The 19,164-nt window shown below is 36.5% G+C and overlaps 1 protein-coding gene across 2 annotated transcripts; it reads left to right on the top strand.

The window, feature by feature from the left end:
* On the top strand, positions 1-19,164 carry LOC110461228 (rabenosyn-5-like). 2 transcript variants are annotated; one of them, XM_021514615.1, is made up of 10 exons: positions 1-102; positions 508-615; positions 1,928-2,077; positions 4,198-4,356; positions 5,071-5,214; positions 6,402-6,563; positions 7,049-7,254; positions 9,528-9,598; positions 10,083-10,169; positions 11,293-19,164. In XM_021514615.1, the coding sequence occupies exons 3-10, from the start codon at positions 1,939-1,941 to the stop codon at positions 11,858-11,860; spliced, it is 1,536 nt and encodes a 511-aa protein (XP_021370290.1). In that variant the 5' UTR covers positions 1-102; positions 508-615; positions 1,928-1,938; the 3' UTR covers positions 11,861-19,164. The 2 variants fall into 2 exon arrangements, with proteins under 2 accessions (XP_021370290.1, XP_021370289.1); XM_021514614.1 differs by lacking the exon at positions 508-615.

Raw genomic sequence — 19,164 nt, forward strand, 5'->3', positions numbered from 1 at the left:
TTCCGCTGAAATTGACAGGGGATTCGGGGATTCACTTGATCGCCGTAGTGACATCTGTATAAGGCGTCTATTGTAATGTTTTCCTGTTTATCTCACTGAAAGGTAGGTATGCTGGTTAAGGCCAAATTTGCACTGATGGCGATGGTCTTATGCTTTTGATTGCATATTGGTAATTGCTAAATGATTAATTGTTAAGATGTGTGGGTGTTGCCCCTGGTCATAAAATGTTCTTAGCAGTTGCATGAAATTGACACTTTGTTTATTGCCTTACAGCAAATTAACTTAAAGGCGATATAGGGCCAAACAATATGTTAAAATGAAACTTAATGAACCCACTTCATCAAAGGAACTTAATGATTAAAAAAGGTAAAAATTTACCATATATATAAGTGTGGGGAACTGGACTGGGTCAATCTCTGGCAACCAGCTGGTAGCTCAATTGGTAGAACGTCCGTCTACAGTTCGGAAGGTTCCGGTCTGGTCGTGAATTTCTCTCTCCTGTTTCAGTGGTACCTGCCGTGACCATGCAGCCCTTGTTTAAAGTACTGGGTAAATGCTTGACAAAGGGATCCCTGAACTTTGGTTGTAAATAGTCTTCGGGCCCTTTTGAGTTAGGTAGGTCCCAGTTTCGAATCTCTGTCTGGTCATGCATATCTATCTTCTGTTAGTTACGCAAATGTTAGGCGGATAACATATGCAGAGGTATTACGTTTGTCAAGTATGTGATGTAGGCGTATGCATAATTCTAGCACTACATGCACACAAAGCCAGGAATTCTGCTGATCTCTGACCCCTACGTACATTACAACACAAATAGTATAGACTTACAAAGCAAAACCATGGTAAGAGGCTTGCAATACATACATGTACAATTATTTGTCAAGACCAAGACTCCTTTTTCTGTGGTAGACCCTGGTGTACCTTGTTTCATAAAAATATAACTGACCCCTCCACACTACAAACATAAAAACTACAAAAAAAATATAACACAGGTACACAGATTTATTCTTACTGTAGGAAATTGTAAAATTTCCTCTGCTGTCAGCTCAATTATAAAATTTACAATAGTACATATATTTGGTTAAACATATTAATAACATGATTTCTGAGTATTTTGTTCAAGTCCATTACAGATATAGCTGCACTGATGCAGTTCCATAGAGAACAGATGTTCAATGATAAGTAATTATATTACAGTAACATTGTGAATTGAATGAGTGTGGTTCAAAATAAAAATGTTGGTACATATATGGGTGTCTCTTGTATATCGCAATTTTTAAATGTTCAAATGTGATATTTTCGTTAAAGTTCAATCAATGACCATTAGTATGCGTGACTTCGATGGCTTCCCTGTGGTTATACACAAGTGGTTGGTTCTTCAAATGGCGGCCAAGGCTATGCTCAAATGCTCGGACTGTTCGTGGCATTACGACCTCCGATGGCAGGCCGTTCCATATATCCACGGTTCAGTTCAGTCCTCTGGTAGTGGTGGTGTGATGAAAGTCGACACCTCAGGATTATACTTCTCGGTCATGATTTTGTATAGATATTGAAAACATGTACACTGTCCTGTCCCAATTAATCCTGCTTCCTCCTGTTATATTAGCTACGGAATTCCAAACCAAACCCACAAAGCAGAAACATTGAGAAACATCATTACTTCGAATGACACAAACAAAGACTCTTTCTACATACATGAATACCAAGCACGACACAATGGAGCCTTCTCCCTGTAGTAGCTGTACTCTACAATAAACACAACTCTTCATGCAGCCCCATTCCCACTGTTGAGTGATACTAATCATCAATGTTTGATGATGCAATTTGGAACAGCTCTTGAAGAAGAACAGAACACATGCACACGCACTCTAGACTTAATTGATGTAACATATGTATTTCAAATTGAGCATTTATTGACTTGTGACAGTGAGGATTGAGATGGCGACAGCTGCAGAGGTCAGAGAGGGCTTCCTCTGCCCCATGTGTATGAAAGACCTGGGTACTATCACACAACTCCAAGGACATTTCGAAGAGGAGCACTCAGCCGAGGACAAAGATGTTCTTCAACAGCTCAGAGGTATATACAAATACAATGTCTTTAACCTGCATATAATTTAACTTTTTGTAGACTAGTTTTATGCTCAATTAGAGATCAAGATATGGGAGTGGTCAGTGATCAGTAGCAAATCAGATGGTGAATGTGTCTGATGCCTGAACTAACATTGATGGTTGTTGACAATACTCTCGTATTATTTAGTTCTATAGGATAATTTTCCAAGCAGCTTTTGTAGTCTTAGTTCTTGCTTTATAATACAATTTTCTAAGCAACATTAAAAGCAACTACTGGTAGATAGCCTTATTTGATATCCCCTTTCTTTTTAGCCCACCATCATCTGATGGTGGGCTATTCAAATCACCCTGCGTCCGTGGTCCGCCGTCCGTGGTCCGTCATTAAACAATTCTTGTTATCGTTATGTCTCAAGAAGTACCAGAGGGATCTTTCTAAAATTTTATATGTAGGTTCCAATTGGTCCTAAGCTGTGCAGGGCAACTTTTGAGACTGATCGGATAAACAACATGGCCGACAGGCAGCCATCTTGGATTTCGATAGTGAAAGTTTGTTATTGCTATTCCTCTGGAATATCAAAGGGATTTTTTTCATATTTGATATGTAGATTTCCCTTGGACCTGAGCTGTGCAGGGCAATTTTTGAGACTGATCGGATAAACAACATGGCCGACAGGCAGCCATCTTGGATTTCGATAGTGAAAGTTTGTTATTGCTATTCCTCTGGAATATCAAAGGGATTTTTTTCATATATGATATGTAGATTTCCCTTGGACCTGAGCTGTGCAGGGCAATTTTTGTGACTGATCGGATAAACAACATGGCCGACAGGCAGCCATCTTGGATTTCGATAGTGAAAGTTTGTTATTGCTATTCCTCTGGAATATCAAAGGGATTTTTTTCATATTTGATATGTAGGTTTCACTTGGACCTGAGCTGTGCAGGGCAATTTTTGAGACTGATCGGATAAACAACATGGCCGACAGGCAGCCATCTTGGAGTTTGATAGTGAAAGTTTGTTATTGCTATTTCTCCGGAAGTACGGGAGGGATCTTTCTCACATTTTATATGTGGGTTCCCCTTGGTCCTAAGCTGTGCAGGGCAATTTTTGAGACCAATCGGATAAACAACATGGCCGGCAGGCAGTCATCTTGGATTTCGATAGTGAAGGTTTGTTACCCCTATTTCTCCGGAAGTACTAAATGGATCTTTCTTAAATTTTATATGTAGGTACAGCCAGGGTGTCTTCTTTGAGGTGCAAGTTTTGTGTATTTCTTTGGGGAACATGTCAGGTTTTAACTAGGGTTAAGAATTAAAAATATAATGTTTTATTCTGTTTTACATATTACAAACATTGTCATGTTATATATAATTTAAATGTGCTGAAGCATTGTGTACGTTAAATGCTGTGGAAATATTTTTTGCCAAATTTATTTGGGCCACCAATATGTCTTTTGGGCCAGCTGTGCTTCAAATTTTTCACTTGCCCAAAAAATATATTTTGAGCCAGCCAATCCAGGTTCCCCACTATCCTTTATTGTTCATGTTTACTTTTGAAACTGATCAGTCAAACAAAATGGCCTACCGACAGCTATCTTCAATTTTTGACATTGAAGGTTTGTTATTACTATTTTTCAGGAATATCTTCAGGGATCTTTCTCAAATTTAATATGTAAAGGTTCCCCTTGACCCCTCGTTGTGCATGTTATATTTGGAGACTGGTCATAAAAACAAAATGGCTAAAGGAAGAACTAAACAGATCTATCTCATATTGCAATGATCGATTCTATTTCTTTCACATTAAGTACTGTACTAGTAAATATGTGAAATGACAAACTCACTTTGAAGGCTGGCTTTCATACACATCAGTATTAAGTTTAGATCAAAAGTTACCTCAAGGTGCATTTACTGTTAACATGACGCGATCAAACAGATTAGAGGAAAGAAGAGAAAAGATCGAACTGACATAGAGGAAAGAAGAGAAAAGATCGAACTGACAAAGAACTAATGAAGATTGTACAGTGGTGGGCGCAAAGATCCCTCTGGGATCTCTTGTTATATATATTTAAGATTTGTTTACCTTAATTTTATTTAACAGTATAGTCAGCGAACATGATATTTTGTTTACAGGCCTATTTGGGAAAACCATAAAGAAGATATTAGGCGACAAGGATACCCCAAGTAATGCAGAAACTGCCAATACAAATTCAGACAACGGCCATCAGAGCTACATTCCTGCTCCTAGTGTGGCAGGGTATGACCCATCCCTGTGGGATCCCCAGGAACCAGGTAGGTTACTTGTGTGTACAGTACAGACAATGGCCATCAGAATTACATAACAGGCCCTTGTGTGTCAGGATATGACCCATCCCTGTTGGATACCCAGGTCCCAGGAAGTTACTTGTGTGTACAGTACAGACAATGGCCATCAGAATTACATAACATGCTCTTGTGTGTCAGGATATGGCCCATCCCTATTGGATACCCAGGGATTATACTTGTTTGATAGTATAGACAATGACAAGCAGTTATATAGCTGGCCCAAGTTTAACAGGATACTACATGTACCCCTAATAGTCCATGGAATCATGAGCAGAAAGTCATTCATTTTACTTAAGTAATATAATTTATTGATAAAAACATATTAATATACAAGTCAAAGAGATTGACATGAGGAGGTTTTTTAAGTGGTAGGGTTTGGTATGACATCTCCAGACCTGTCTCTCACTCCTGATGTAACACATGCAAGCGTCCAACACTCCCTATAGCAAGCTCAGACACCAGTTAGTCTGTGGTGTTTATGATCCTGTATTTGACGTTGTAGTCTGTGGTGTTATGATCCTGTATTTGACGTTGTAGTCTGTGGTGTTTATGATCCTGTATTTGACGTTGTAGTCTGTGGTGTTTATGATCCTGTATTTGACGTTGTAGTCTGTGATGTTTATGATCCTGTATTTGACGTTGTAGTCTGTGATGTTTATGATCCTGTATTTGACGTTGTAGGACACACACGGTCCTGGACGGACACATTTAAGACAGTGCGAGGGAACAGAGTGGATAGGTTTGTGGTGGAGACCAATAAACTCATCATCAGACTAGATAAACTTACCGGCCAAGAATCACCAGCAGATCCCGGTAAACGTAAAGGTAAATGACCTCTGCCCTTTAGAACAAAGTCAGCATAACTCATATTATTTTCATTGTCAAAAGGTTTTTAGAAGAATTCAATTAAATGTTGATATGTCTATTTTTTGGACAGAGAATAAACTTCTATTTTGATTTCAAAATGTCTACATGTATAACCAGCAATGTGTATGAATATTTCTTTGGGTTGATTCCCGTCTTTCAAAATATTTAAACCCAATCTTTATCGTTTAGCTTCAGACGTGTTAACTGAAAAAACTATGCTATTTTCATTTTATAAATTACTAATCTTTGTGAGTGGAACAAGGACACAGAAACAAATATCAATCTTGAAAGTTGCTCAGGACAAGGTAGATTGAATTTTTATATGCCCGTCGAAAGACGGTACATATTATGTTTTCACGCGGGCGGGTGGTTCATTGCCATGTAAGCTCGGACAAGTTTGAAAAGCAAAATTATTTGCCAGTTATTTTCAGAGTTATGGCCCTATGTAAGATTGCCGAAATAGTTTCCGCTCAACAACTTGAGTAATTTTGAATGGATTAATTTCAAACTTCATAGGAAGGTTCATTGCCATAAAAGCTCGGACAATTTTGATAACCAAAATTATTTACCAGTTATTTACACAGTTATGGCCCTTTGAAGAATTGCCGAAACAGTTTCTGCTCAATAACTTCAGTATTTTGAATAGATTCATTTCAAACTTCATAGGAAGGTTTATTTCTATGAAAGCTTGCGATAATCAAAACTATTTGCCCGTTATTTACAGAGTTATGGCCCTTTAAAGAATTGACGAAACAGTTTCTGCTCAATAACTTGAGTAATTTTGAATGGATTAATTTCAAACTTGGTAGGAAGGTTCATTGCCATATAAGCGTGGACAAGCTTGATAATCAAAATTTGTCACTGATTTATGCAGTTATGGCCCCTTGTAGATTAGACGCTTATCTCTCCAAAATTTATGCACTTATGGCCCTTTGTGGCAAACTGCTCATTCTACATCTGACGGGCGTATCATGTACCGTTTCGCGGAACTCTTGTTTTAGGTTTATATACAGATCTGAACACTAAGCCGCTTGCCTCAGCACAAATTATTATTCAACATTTACATTAGCAGGTTTGAAAGTTAATGATAGAAAACTTACTGCTTCAAGCTACGTACTTCAATATTTTCTACATGTTTTCTGCAGCTTACGAACGTGCCCTTGTACCCTGGTTACCAGACAAGATGATCCCATCATGTCCGACTTGTGGTCGGTCATTTGGTCTCACCAGGCGGCGCCACCATTGCAGACTCTGCGGAGACATCATGTGTGACAAGTGTTCTCATTTCATGCCATACACATTTGCCAGTAAGACAAAGGATCACTTCTAGTGAAAAAAGATGATCATTAATAATTTCATTGTTTCCTGTATGATACATGAAATGTTTGTTGATGTTCAGGAATGATAATTATTACATGTACTGTATATGTACTTCACAAAAATATAATTTGGTGCGAGTGATTTGTGTGTTTCATAAGACTGTCTGAAAATCTGAAAATTGTCTTTGTTTCAATCCATTTTGGTCTGAAGGAAGAAGGCAGATCTATTGTAATTAGTTTTTTTCTGGTACAATGTATTGAGAATTCAAATAGTGAAACTGCCATTCCTTTTTAGATTTTATGAAGCATAGGTTGAATAAAATTCAAAATTATTATGTTATAATTTTTTTGACAACATTTGCATTTTGCACATGAATACATAACAGCTTCTAATAGCTGACTATATTTTTGATTACATACGTGTTACAGCTCATGACTTGTGACAGAATGTTGAGTGTAGGTTGGTGTTGTAGAGAAACTGACCGACCCAGCCTTCCAGACTGGTGGTGAGGTGGGATTCCTCAAGCGTAGTGGCAGTAATACTAGTCTTAATTCCCTCATGGGTATGGACGGGGACCCACATATACGAACATGTGAGAACTGTCGCAAACTGCTGGAGAGGCGTGACCAACAGATGGAGCAGAGGAACACACAACCACCAATTGTTCTCCTGTATCAGGTCAGCTAATACACTGTCATACTCCAGTATCAGGTCATCTTATACACTGTCATACTCCTGTATCAGGTTTTAATCACTGTCATACTCCTATATCAGGTCAGCTAATACACTGTCATACTGCAGTATCAGGTCAGCTAATACATTGTCATACTGCAGTATCAGGTCAGCTAATACTCTGTCATACTGCAGTATCAGGTCAGCTAATACACTGCCGTACTCCAGTAACAGGTCAACTAATCCACTGTCATACTCCTGTATCAGGTCAGCTAATATAATGTCATACCCCTGAATCAGGTCAGCTAATACACTGTCATACCCCTGTATCAGGTCAGCTAATACCCTGTCATACTCCTGTATCAGGTCAGCTAATACCCTGTCATACTCCTGTATCAGGTCAGCTAATCCACTGTCATACCCCTGTATCAGGTCAGCTAATCCACTGTCATACTCCTGTATCAGTTCAGCTAATAGACTGTCATACTCCTGTATCAGGTCAGCCGATACACGGTCATACTGCAGTATCAGGTCAGCGAATTCACTGTCATACTGCAGTATCAGGTCAGCTAATTCACTGTCATACTGCAGTAGCAGGTCAGCTAATACACTGCCGTACTCCAGTAACAGGTCAACTAATTACTCCAGTATCAGGTCAGCTAATACACTGTCATACTGCAGTATAAGGTCAGCTAATTCACTGTCATACTGCAGTAGCAGGTCAGCTAATACACTGTCATACTGCAGTATCAGGTCAGCTAATTCACTGTCATACTGCAGTAGCAGGTCAGCTAATACACTGTCATACTGCAGTATCAGGGCAGCTAATTCACTGTCATACTGCAGTATCAGGTCAGCTAATACATTGTCATACTGCAGTATCAGGTCAGCTAATACTCTGTCATACTGCAGTATCAGGTCAGCTAATACTCTGTCATACTGCAGTATCAGGTCAGCTAATACATTGTCATACTGCAGTATCAGGTCAGCTAATACACTGCCGTACTCCCGTAACAGGTCAACTAATACACTGTCATACTCCTGTATCAGGTCACCTAATACACTGTCATACTCCTGTATCAGGTCACCTAATACACTGTCATACTCCTGTATCAGGTCAGCTAATACACTGTCATCCCCCTGTATCAGGTCAGCTAATACACTGTCATCCTCCTGTATCAGGTCAGCTGATACACTGTCATACTCCTGTATCAGGTTTTATACACTGTCATACTCCTATATCAGGTCAGCTAATACACTGTCATACTCCTGTATCAGTTCAGCTAATAGACTGTCATACTCCTGTATCAGGTCAGCCGATACACGGTCATACTGCAGTATCAGGTCAGCGAATTCACTGTCATACTGCAGTATCAGGTCAGCTAATACATTGTCATACTGCAGTATCAGGTCAGCTAATACACTGCCGTACTCCAGTAACAGGTCAACTAATTACTCCAGTATCAGGTCAGCTAATACACTGTCATACTCCAGGATCAGGGCATCTTATACACTGTCATACTCCTGTATCAGGTTTTATACACTGTCATACTCCTATATCAGGTCAGCTAATTCACTGTCATACTGCAGTAGCAGGTCAGCTAATACACTGCCGTACTCCAGTAACAGGTCAACTAATTACTCCAGTATCAGGTCAGCTAATACACTGTCATACTCCTGTATCAGGTCAGCTGATACACTGTCATACTGCAGTATCAGGTCAGCTAATTCACTGTCATACTGCAGTATCAGGTCAGCTAATACACTGTCATACTGCAGTATCAGGTCAGCTAATACACTGCCGTACTCCAGTAACAGGTCAACTAATACACTGTCATACTCCTGTATCAGGTCAGCTAATACACTGTCATACTTCTGTACATTTAGTCTCATCAAGTGGGTCATTAAGGCCCCTCAGCCTTACGTTCTCAAATTGAATAAAGGAGCATAATCTTTAAAAAATGGAGGAATGTTTTATTACTGAGGTTGTTCAGGAGTTAATTTTCTTATATTTGTTTTGGCAGGTTCATTATTGTCTTAAAAGATGAGAGAATATTGTCTTAAAAGAAATGAAAATATTGTCTTAAAAGATGAGAGATTATTGTCTTAAAAGAAGAGAGAATATTGCCTTAAAAGAAAAGAGAATATTGTCTAAAAGAAAGAGAATATTGTCTTAAAAGAAGAGAGAATATTGTCTTAAAAGAAGAGAGAATAAAATAAAAATTTGAATGCATGTGCACAATTTCAGCCTTTTACCTTCTATTTTGCCTGTGTTGTAGAGAATGAGCCAGTACATCAAGGATTCTAATGACTTACTCTTGGAGTACATGCCTATGGTAGAGTCGCTTGGGTAAGTCACAATTATTGTCCCAAATGACATGTCCATGTTTAAGTTTCTTGGGTAAATCACACCTTACTCTCGATGAATATCACCATATGTTAAGTCACAACATGCACTAAGAAAGTGAGACCATGGGTAAGTTGTAACTTGCGCTCATAGAGTATATGACCATGTTAGAGATCTCGCGCAACTTAAAAACATTATAGGGATATGATGTATGCATGTCACCTTAAAATCCTGTTTTCTGTAACTCTATTTATTGTACATTGCTTCCATTTCACAGGTTGTGTAACACTTGTTATAGTGTTTCTATTTAGTACTCATGACCTTTTATATTCTGAATTTCAAATTGAAAATAGTTTTATGTGAGTTTAGAATTATACAAAATGTGTTCAGATAGTGACTTTAGAAACCCTCACAGAATACATAGATTGTACATTACACAAAGATATATGAGATTTGTTTCCTGATTAACACCTTTCTTTCATTACAGTAACGGAGAATCCACCCATAGTCTGAGGTCGGCACAACAGCTGAGAACCAAAATCCTCAAAACTTACGAATTAATTGATGGTCTTAGGTAAGCAACATCATTATCTAAGAATTCAGTCTATCCAAACGTTGTTTTGTTAAACCCTCTTCTATTAAAACTTTGTTTTGTTAAACCCTCTTCTTTTAAAACTTTGTTTTGTTAAACCCTCTTCTCTTAAAACTTTGTTTTGTAAAACCCTCTTCTATTAAAATGTTGTTTTGTTAAACCCTCTTCTATTAAAATGTTGTTTTGTTAAACCCTCTTCTATTAAAACTTTGTTTTGTTAAACCTTCTTGTATTAAAACTTTGTTTTGTTACACCCTCTTCTATTAAAACTTTGTTTTGTTAAACCCTCTTCTATTAAAACGTTGTTTTGTTTAAACCTTCTTCTATTAAAACTTTGTTTTGTTAAACCCTCTTCTGTTAAAACTTTGTTTTGTTAAACCTTCTTCTATTAAAACTTTGTTTTGTTAAACCTTCTTCTATTAAAATTTTGTTTTGATAAACCTTCTTCTATTAAAATGTTGTTTTGTTAAACCCTCTTCTATTAAAACTTTGTCCACATTGTTAACTAAATCAATGGACATTTATTTATGTTGGAATATAAACAGTAATGTTTATTTCATATTGAAGGAATCAAATACATTTCTTCTAAAACAATACTACCCGATACTGTCGTAACCTCACCAACAATTAAAACATTTGAATCCCGTCTGGATAAGTATTGGGGACAACCTACTTGTTTCTATAACCATGAGATAGAGAATAATGAACTTATTCATTGCCGGGACGTCAGCATAGTGTCTGACGATATTCCAGATCTGGATATATAGGCATATTGCCTGCGTCCAGTATTATTATTATTATTATTATTATAATGCTGATAATGATTAACATAAATCATGATAATGTTCTTTATTCACAAATGTTAGCTTAACTCATGGAGAAATTAAAGAAAAAAATCTAACTTGTTTTTTTTTGTGAAATTGAAGCCAGCTTCGGTTGAAAAATAAAATGCATGTGATATGAAGCTAGAGAGAAACATGTTTCAGAGAAAAATCTCATTTCTTTGTAAGTGGAAGAAACACTGGGGACTATGATACAGTTGATACATTATAAAGCTTATACTCTAGTTGGTTGTTGTACTTTTGTCATTGTTTGCCTTTGACAGCAAAAGAATTCTGCAGCTTGGAATGAACACTGAGCAAGGACCCACAGCCAAGCAGGCCCAACTTCAAAAGGCCATAAGGATACGAGCCAGTAATGTGATGCAGGAGAATGTGATTGGCCTACAGGCCTTACCAACTGAAGAACAGTATGCCGTTTTACAGGAGCGGCGGAAACAGCAGGTGCAGAGACGTATCGCACTGGAACGTCAGGCCACCCTGGAGGCACAGGAACGGGAAATGAAACAACGAGAGCAACGTGAACAGAAGGAGCTACCAGCCAAACCTGCTGCAGGGAGTACAGGTGTGAGACCAGGGGGGCCTGCCAGTGTGAAGGTGAAACAAGGGGAAGAACGGGAGAGGAGTGGTTCAAAGATTTTGTCTGGCTGGATTCCTTCTGAGGCCACCATTAACTTCAATGACAAAGATGACCCCATGATACAGCAGATGAACATCATCAGGGGCTATATCAAACAGGCCAAGCAGGCCCAGAAATTAGACGAGGTCACAATGCTGGAACAAAACCTCAAGGAGCTTAGTCAGGAGTATCTACGACAACAAAATCAGTCCTAGTGGTGTCCAAGGCACGTAACAACAGAGTGTCACCATGGCAACAGATACAACATCAGACTCAGCCATGTTAACAATCAGTATAAGTGATGTGTTGTCATAGCAACAAATAAACTGTAAACCAGACATAGCTGTGGTAACAGTATCGGTCCTAGTGATGTGTCACCATGGCAACAGATATAAGATCAGACATAGCTATGTTAACGATCAGTATCAGTGATGTGTTGGCATGGCTACAGATACACCTGTAAATCAGATGTAGGTCTGGAAACAGTGTCAGCCTTCATGCTATGTTGTCATGGCAACAGATACAACTGTATGTGTGACCTAGCTGTGGTAACAGGATCAGTCCTAGTGGTCTCAACTTATCCTGCTGTAAGTCAGTGTAAGATATGAGATCGTCTCGATCAACAAACCACATGGCACCAGACATTGAAGTTGTGAGCAGGCCTACCAACAAGGTAAACCTGTTCCACTGACTTCCCTGTGTCTTGTACAAAGTACAGCCTTTTATCGTAGACCTGTTAGGCACTCTGACATTTTATAAACATTTACCTAGTGGTTGGTAATCTATAACATGTTAACTTTTCTCATCATATGTATGGGAGGATTAACATTCTAAGATGCTACTGGTGACATTCAACATGTATACAAACAGTTAAAAGTGTGTGGCGTGCTTATCATGTACAATTGTTCAATGTGAGAAATAATTTTACAGAAAATTTCTTTTACAATATCGACATGGGTTATTCAAGGAAATGTGCAATAATTTATGTTTTGTTTTTTATAATTTATGATCATGAAATTGATTTTATGCATTAATTAATAAAAAGAAATTACACAACAATATATATATCTATGCTGGTCTCCATTCGGTTGTGAAAATCTTTTGGGGTTTTGGAGAATTTTTGTCATTTACATCATTTTCAAACTATTCCAAGATCTATTAAATATTTGATAGATTCACATTATAATATGGACTGGATTCAGGTCTTCTGGTTTTTTCTACACAAACCTAAATATGTGATTGACAGATAGGTCTTGTGTGTAAACTGTAGACAGTGAAATAAGGCAGCAGAGCACACTTAGTATTGTCCGAGGCACCGAAATATCATACACTCCGAGTGTACAGCAGCAATTAGCCAACATAACAAGACACTTAAGTCAGTTTGTTCCAGTCTACCTAGCTGTGCAAATGGGTTCCATCTTCCTGGGAAGTAATTATGCTGCGAAAGATTGGCACCCTGCTCGAGGTAGTCATCGATTCTAAAGTCACTTCATGCCTTTTAAACCAGGATTAGCTCCGACATCTTCACTAGTGTGAGGTTACAGTCTGGTATGATCTGGTCTACATTCTCTGAAGAGAAGGTAGACAGCATCATACTGGATTGTAACCTATGGGTAGCAGAAATGTACTGTCAGCTGTATGTACATAAAGTCAGTCTTGTTTTCTTCCTTGTAACATACAGAATATGAAATAATCAATCTGCATACTCATCCCATTTAAAATTCCACATGAAGTAAAAGTAGTCCTTTGAGCTATTGAATGACTGTATTTATCATTGTAACCATCACTGCTGATTGTGAGAATGTCTGTTCCCAGAACTGATGGCTTTGTTAACAGTGTACAAGGTACTGGTGATGTGTATACTCATGTTTTTTTATAAGTGATGGTTCGCTATCATGTTTTTCAGGCTCTGTACATTGTTAGCTTTTTAATCTTTAAAAGATACCTGTACATGTACAAGGTTTATTGTTTGATTATAATGTACAACAGTGTGTAAAAAAATCAAATAATAGTGAGTGACAGATGAATACGGTGCATATTAATTCAATTAGTAAGAAAATTATAACGAGTTAAATTAAAAAAGCCAATTTATACCAACATTTTCTTATCCTATCAGGAAAGTATTATCTTACACATGACTCCATTTTTCAACCAAGGAAAGAAAACGCAGTTTCATTATGCCACTATTGTAATGTCATTTCTGGTAAAATGCTTACATTATAATTCCAGGGAAAGACTGTGGCTTCAAGCCTTTCAGCGTGTAACCTTGCTTGTGAGAGCAAGATTTCAGAGGTTATCTTACACTGTACCCAAACCTTTGTTTGGGTGCCTACATAGCCTTGGTCACTATTTCTAAGTACCTCTACATAAAATTGAATCTGGGACTGTAGAAAGAGAAAAAGGGATTCTCTTGAATGGAAACAGTAACAAGCTGCTAGATGGTTTACACCCTTTGACATCAGTGTACGATATTGAACAATTTATATGCTTCCAATTTTTATGTTACATGTAGTATTTGTTAAATACTATGGCCATGTTTGACTACACAAATTGAGAGTTGTGAAATGTAAAAACGGGCCATGTGGTATAAAATAATGGAGAGGTACAAACAGTTGGTCTGTAGTTTGTACATATACCGGTAGATATCTGTATGCAAAATTTAATATTGTGTATTTTCTTTGAGAACTAATATGTACATGTATTTATCATTCCGAAATGTCCATGCACATTTTTTTTTCTATTTTGTTTTTCACGCAATTATGTACAGTTGACAATCACTTACTTGAAACAGAAATACTTTGTTATTGTTCTTATAGTCTAGACGAATAATATTATTGATTTCTAAAGAAAAACTTAGGTAGAAAAATTGTGTTCTAGTTTTAAAATAGTTTTAAAATAGAATCTGGTGTGTTATGTGTCAGTTCAAGAAAAAATCATAGGGGCATGGCACAGTTCCCTTCCATGATTCACATATGGGTTTAAGACATATATAGACCTCGGGATGGGGTCGACCTATGCCATGCCCCTGTGGGCAAAGTGTACATTTTGTATGTAAATTCACTGTATGCTGTATTTGAGTAACTAGTTTGTGAAGATGGGAGTATGCCGAGAGCTGAGTAACAAGTTTGTGAAGATGGGAGTATGCCGAGAGCTGAGTAACTAGTTTGTGAAGATGGGAGTATGCCGAGAGCTATACCCACCTTTTGTACAGAAACAAAGTGTTGACATTTGTTATTGTGATAATAAGTGAAATACTGCCATGTCTTTCATTGCTTGTCCTGTAGAAGTGAAGGCCAAGGTTTGCTTTGTGCTCTAATAACAAATAAATTTTAAAAGTTGAATTAAATTGAAAAAAAAACTGAAGGAACTTTAGACATGAAAAAAACGAAGTTAAAAAAATAAGAATAAAGAAAAACATTCATAATCAAAACTTTCTGGTTTTGCATATGCAAATAAAAAACCCAGTGATAAATAAATTGAAATATTGGTGTCACATTTGATTGGACAACACGAGTATTGACAAAAAATGTCTAAAACATAATTTTCACAGTAACTTAATATTGCCCCTGAATGCAGTTGTCTAGAAGATGATCTTATGAACAGTTAAGAGCCATTGTCAGTATTTATATATTTTTTTTTAATTTCTGAGGTTAATATAGATACTTAGTTTCCTATAGTACTTGTATCGACCTGCAATACATACCATACCTGTGAAGTAAGTGCTACTTTTTTGCTAACCTATAATATCTATGTTAAAATAAACACAATTTCACAGGAATTGCTAAGAGAAAATGTCAATACATTTGTATAAGTCAAGAAGTTCAAACAATGCTAAGCTTGCCAGAAATTTACTATGTCACTTTGTAAAATGAGAGAAAACAGGGATATATATTTGGGATTTTTTCCCCTGTGTGATTCTGTGCACTGAAATATACCACTGCCAATATTGTACCACCAATGTGCAGTAAAGCAATGATTGAAAAGGGCTGAAAAATAGTGTTTTAAATAAAGAAAATATCTTTATCCATTGCTACTTTTCTAAAATTTCACACAATCACAGTAGGTGCATTTGTATATTCATATCTTGCATTTTTTTTCTTTTAAAATATTACTTAAAATATATGTTAAATATTTATTGATTTTTTCCCCAAATCTTTTGGTAGATATATATCGTGACCTGAGCTGTTACTGTGAACAACCATTGTCTGTGAATGATAAATTTAAGTACATTTCCCTTTTACTGATTCTAACTGCCAATTGTATTGAAATTAAGAGTAGAGCTAGTTCAATATGTTAAATTTACCGAAACAGAAAGGCATGAAAGTGTGTCATTCACAGACACTCGGTTCATCTACAGTAACTAATCAGGGGCTTGTTCGTTTATGTGGAACAAACAGTTTGCCTGTATTTAAATGAAACATTTAAGCCTTGTAAGGCTTTGTCAGGCTCGCCTGAAAGCAGCATCATATTACTAGACCCGACCTTATTTCATAAACAAACAACTACGGTCCAACCAGGTCAGCCGTTTGGAATTGGGATAAACGAAAACGGCCCAAGTCTCAGCATGTCATTCCCTCTCGTGTGTTGCCGAATGAAGAAGAAATGCATGGTTTTAATTAGATGTTAGGTATACATGTATGATTATTCATACATTGTATCACAGTAAAATGGAAGATTTTAGGCATTTTTTGAAAATTATATGTATAAGTCAGTATAGAAAATACATACTTGTACTTGAGAATGTATTGACACAATTTCATGAACTTTATTTACAAACACCAATCATAACATTTTAAGAAGACTAAAAAGTGTACTTTTCTTGTTCATTTACTGTAAAAATAGTGTGTAGCATGAAAATAAGACAAGAAGTAATCAACATTTACTACAAAAAAGTATTATAAAAATTATCTTAGCTTTTGAGTTTGTACTGAAATTTAGAGTAGAGTAAATGTAAAAGTCAGTCTCCAAAAATCATGTTCTTTCTTTGTTAGAATACATAGTAATTTGCACAATATATCTTATTATGACCAGATAGTTGTTGTATGTTTCATTTGTTTTTGTTAACATTATAATATATATTTTAATTGTTTTGATTTCATAGTTTTATTTGATTCTCCTTTAATCCCATACGTTTTTTGTTAATGTCATTGTGGCATTATGTATTGACGATTCCTATCATTCCTAGTGAAGAGTTACCTCCCCTTCTAGAACTTCAGCCTGACTTGGGGCAGTGTAAGAGGACCTGGCATTGTCACTTTGTGTTGAGACTGAGTGACGGTCATGTGAAACTGTTGAATTGTGATATCAGTGATAAAAAAATGTCGTGAATGTTTGCTTTATTTATTAATTGATGAAATTATCCAATTAGCTAGCTATGCATTAGACAGTCAAATCCTTTCAGAAATTCAGATATAATATTGTACAATTAAGCACCATAAATCCAGCCACCATTGTTTCAGTTGTATTGAAGCTTCAGATTGCTGTAATTCATTTGTGTGTCACAAGTAATCTCATGTTATTACAGTGGATTCTAAGATATTTTCGATCATGAAGATATATATAAACACATAAATGAACTGAAGTGATTTTCAAAATATGCGAGAAAAGAAGTTTTTTGAAAAAGAGTAATAAACGTTATATACCTGTATATGTTGCTTATTTGTAATTCCTTAGACGACAAATCATTGCAGAGTTTGATTTGTTCCGATACTCTCATGATACCTCAGATGCTAGTCATATGTTGTATTAATTAGTTACCTGTGAATCTGTGTTTCAGGTGTTTTCCCCTTTTAACCTGTTTGTACAGAAACATGATTCCTCCGTTTGTGCACGTTAGAGACATGTATTGTGTATGTTTATAATAGAGATAATCTTTTTCGCCTACCAAGGCTCTAGTAACTGTAAAGGAGATATCTGTTTTGGAATAGATTTCATTGATTAGTAAAGGTGAACCGAAATTTGAATTATTATAATTAAAAGATATTATGTGCCAAAAAATAGTTCTGCTGAATTAGTTCTTTCTTTGTTTGCAACATTAAAAGGATATAAATTGTAGTCAGATGTTTTTTCTGAAAATGCGTTCGGGTAATGATTTTGATTTGGCCATCTATGACAGGATTTATTATTGTATGGCTTTGACGGGCTGGCTGGGTGTCCACAACATTTTTATCAAACATAACCTCCTTCATTCTTTTTGACCTGTGTTCACCAAACTTTGCTATATTTTTGAATCTTGGAAAGGCTTTTTGTTGCAATCTCAAACCGTGTCTCGTGCCCTATTATAAACAGAGTTAAGGCCCTTCGCTCGTTTTGTTAACATAGTTGGTTCAGAGAATATCTTCCTTGTCATGTCACATGTATACATACATATTTGTAGAAAGCAGAATGTCACTTTTTGGAGTGGCACTTACTGAAACGAGATAGTCTGCCCAAACAATAAAGATCATTTTATTATTTATTCATTTTATACCAATGTTTGTCCAGAGCATAACTTCCTTACACTTTTACCTACATTGACCAACTTGCCAGACAGAGGTAACTTGGTGAGGGGAAGTGTTTCATGCTGATTTGGGTCCAATGTGCCCCAGTATATATTGATACCTAAGTTTGTCTATAGAGCATAATTTTCTTACTGTGTCACCTGTGATCACCAACATACTTATGGTGGTGGCAGGAGCAGAATTTCACACATTAAGTCACATCTCATGAAGTACATATAGAGTTATGCCCCTTTATGATTTTATATGAAAATTTGTCAGATTATTATCTTCAGATTTTCTTTGGAACAAGTTTACATATGGGAAGGTGAAATGTTTGATGGTCAGTGTCAAATGTGTGACACTCTCTGATTATTTTCTATGTAGATGTTTTTGTTTCGGTATACGATACATGCTGTTAATCCTTTAACATGATAGTCCATAGTCAGAATTTTTCACATTTTTTTTTAAACCTCTTTCATATGTACATTATTGTGTCTTTTCATCAGCCATGTCTTTGTTAAAGCCTTATGGTAATTTCCATAATTGAAAAAATAATTTCACTGGATCCATTTGTATGCATAACTATATTTGCCAGATACAAAATTTACAACAATATTAAAAAAATAATAGCCATCTGTAGTTCTGACTATAGTTATAAGCAAGCACTAACATATATAGAGTCTGAGGAGTTTTGCAAGGTGAAGGCCTCCATATTAAGCTATGTTTGATTAAAAAGCCTAATCTGTTTTTGGGGTGTTATCAAGCAGCTCTGTCCTTAACTCATTCAACCCTGAAGACACATTTGAACTCTTCCAATTCAAAGGTAGGAATTGTTCATTATGAAATTTCAGGGGTGAATGAGTTAGGGATCACCAACTCTCTTTCTTGTAAAGAAGTGTATAGTACCATCACTGTCAGAAATGTGTGTGTGTAAATCTTATCAAGTAAAATGTAAAAAATCGGCACTGTCCTCATCATATGAAGTTCCTCATTAAAAATCTACAACCAAACAGTTTTAGAAAATAAACTTTTTAAGAAAA

The sequence above is a fragment of the Mizuhopecten yessoensis genome, unplaced genomic scaffold (genome assembly GCF_002113885.1).
Source record: "Mizuhopecten yessoensis strain PY_sf001 unplaced genomic scaffold, ASM211388v2 scaffold10591, whole genome shotgun sequence".
Taxonomy (NCBI): Eukaryota; Metazoa; Mollusca; class Bivalvia; order Pectinida; family Pectinidae; genus Mizuhopecten; species Mizuhopecten yessoensis.

Bases quoted from the DNA above. Each gene is read 5' to 3' on its own strand.
- LOC110461228 (XM_021514615.1), top strand. From the start codon at position 1,939: ATGGCGACAGCTGCAGAGGTCAGAGAGGGCTTCCTCTGCCCCATGTGT. The intron at 9,599-10,082 runs GTAAGTCACAAT...CTTTCATTACAG, and splicing joins CCTATGGTAGAGTCGCTTGG to TAACGGAGAATCCACCCATA. The intron at 10,170-11,292 runs GTAAGCAACATC...TGCCTTTGACAG, and splicing joins GAATTAATTGATGGTCTTAG to CAAAAGAATTCTGCAGCTTG.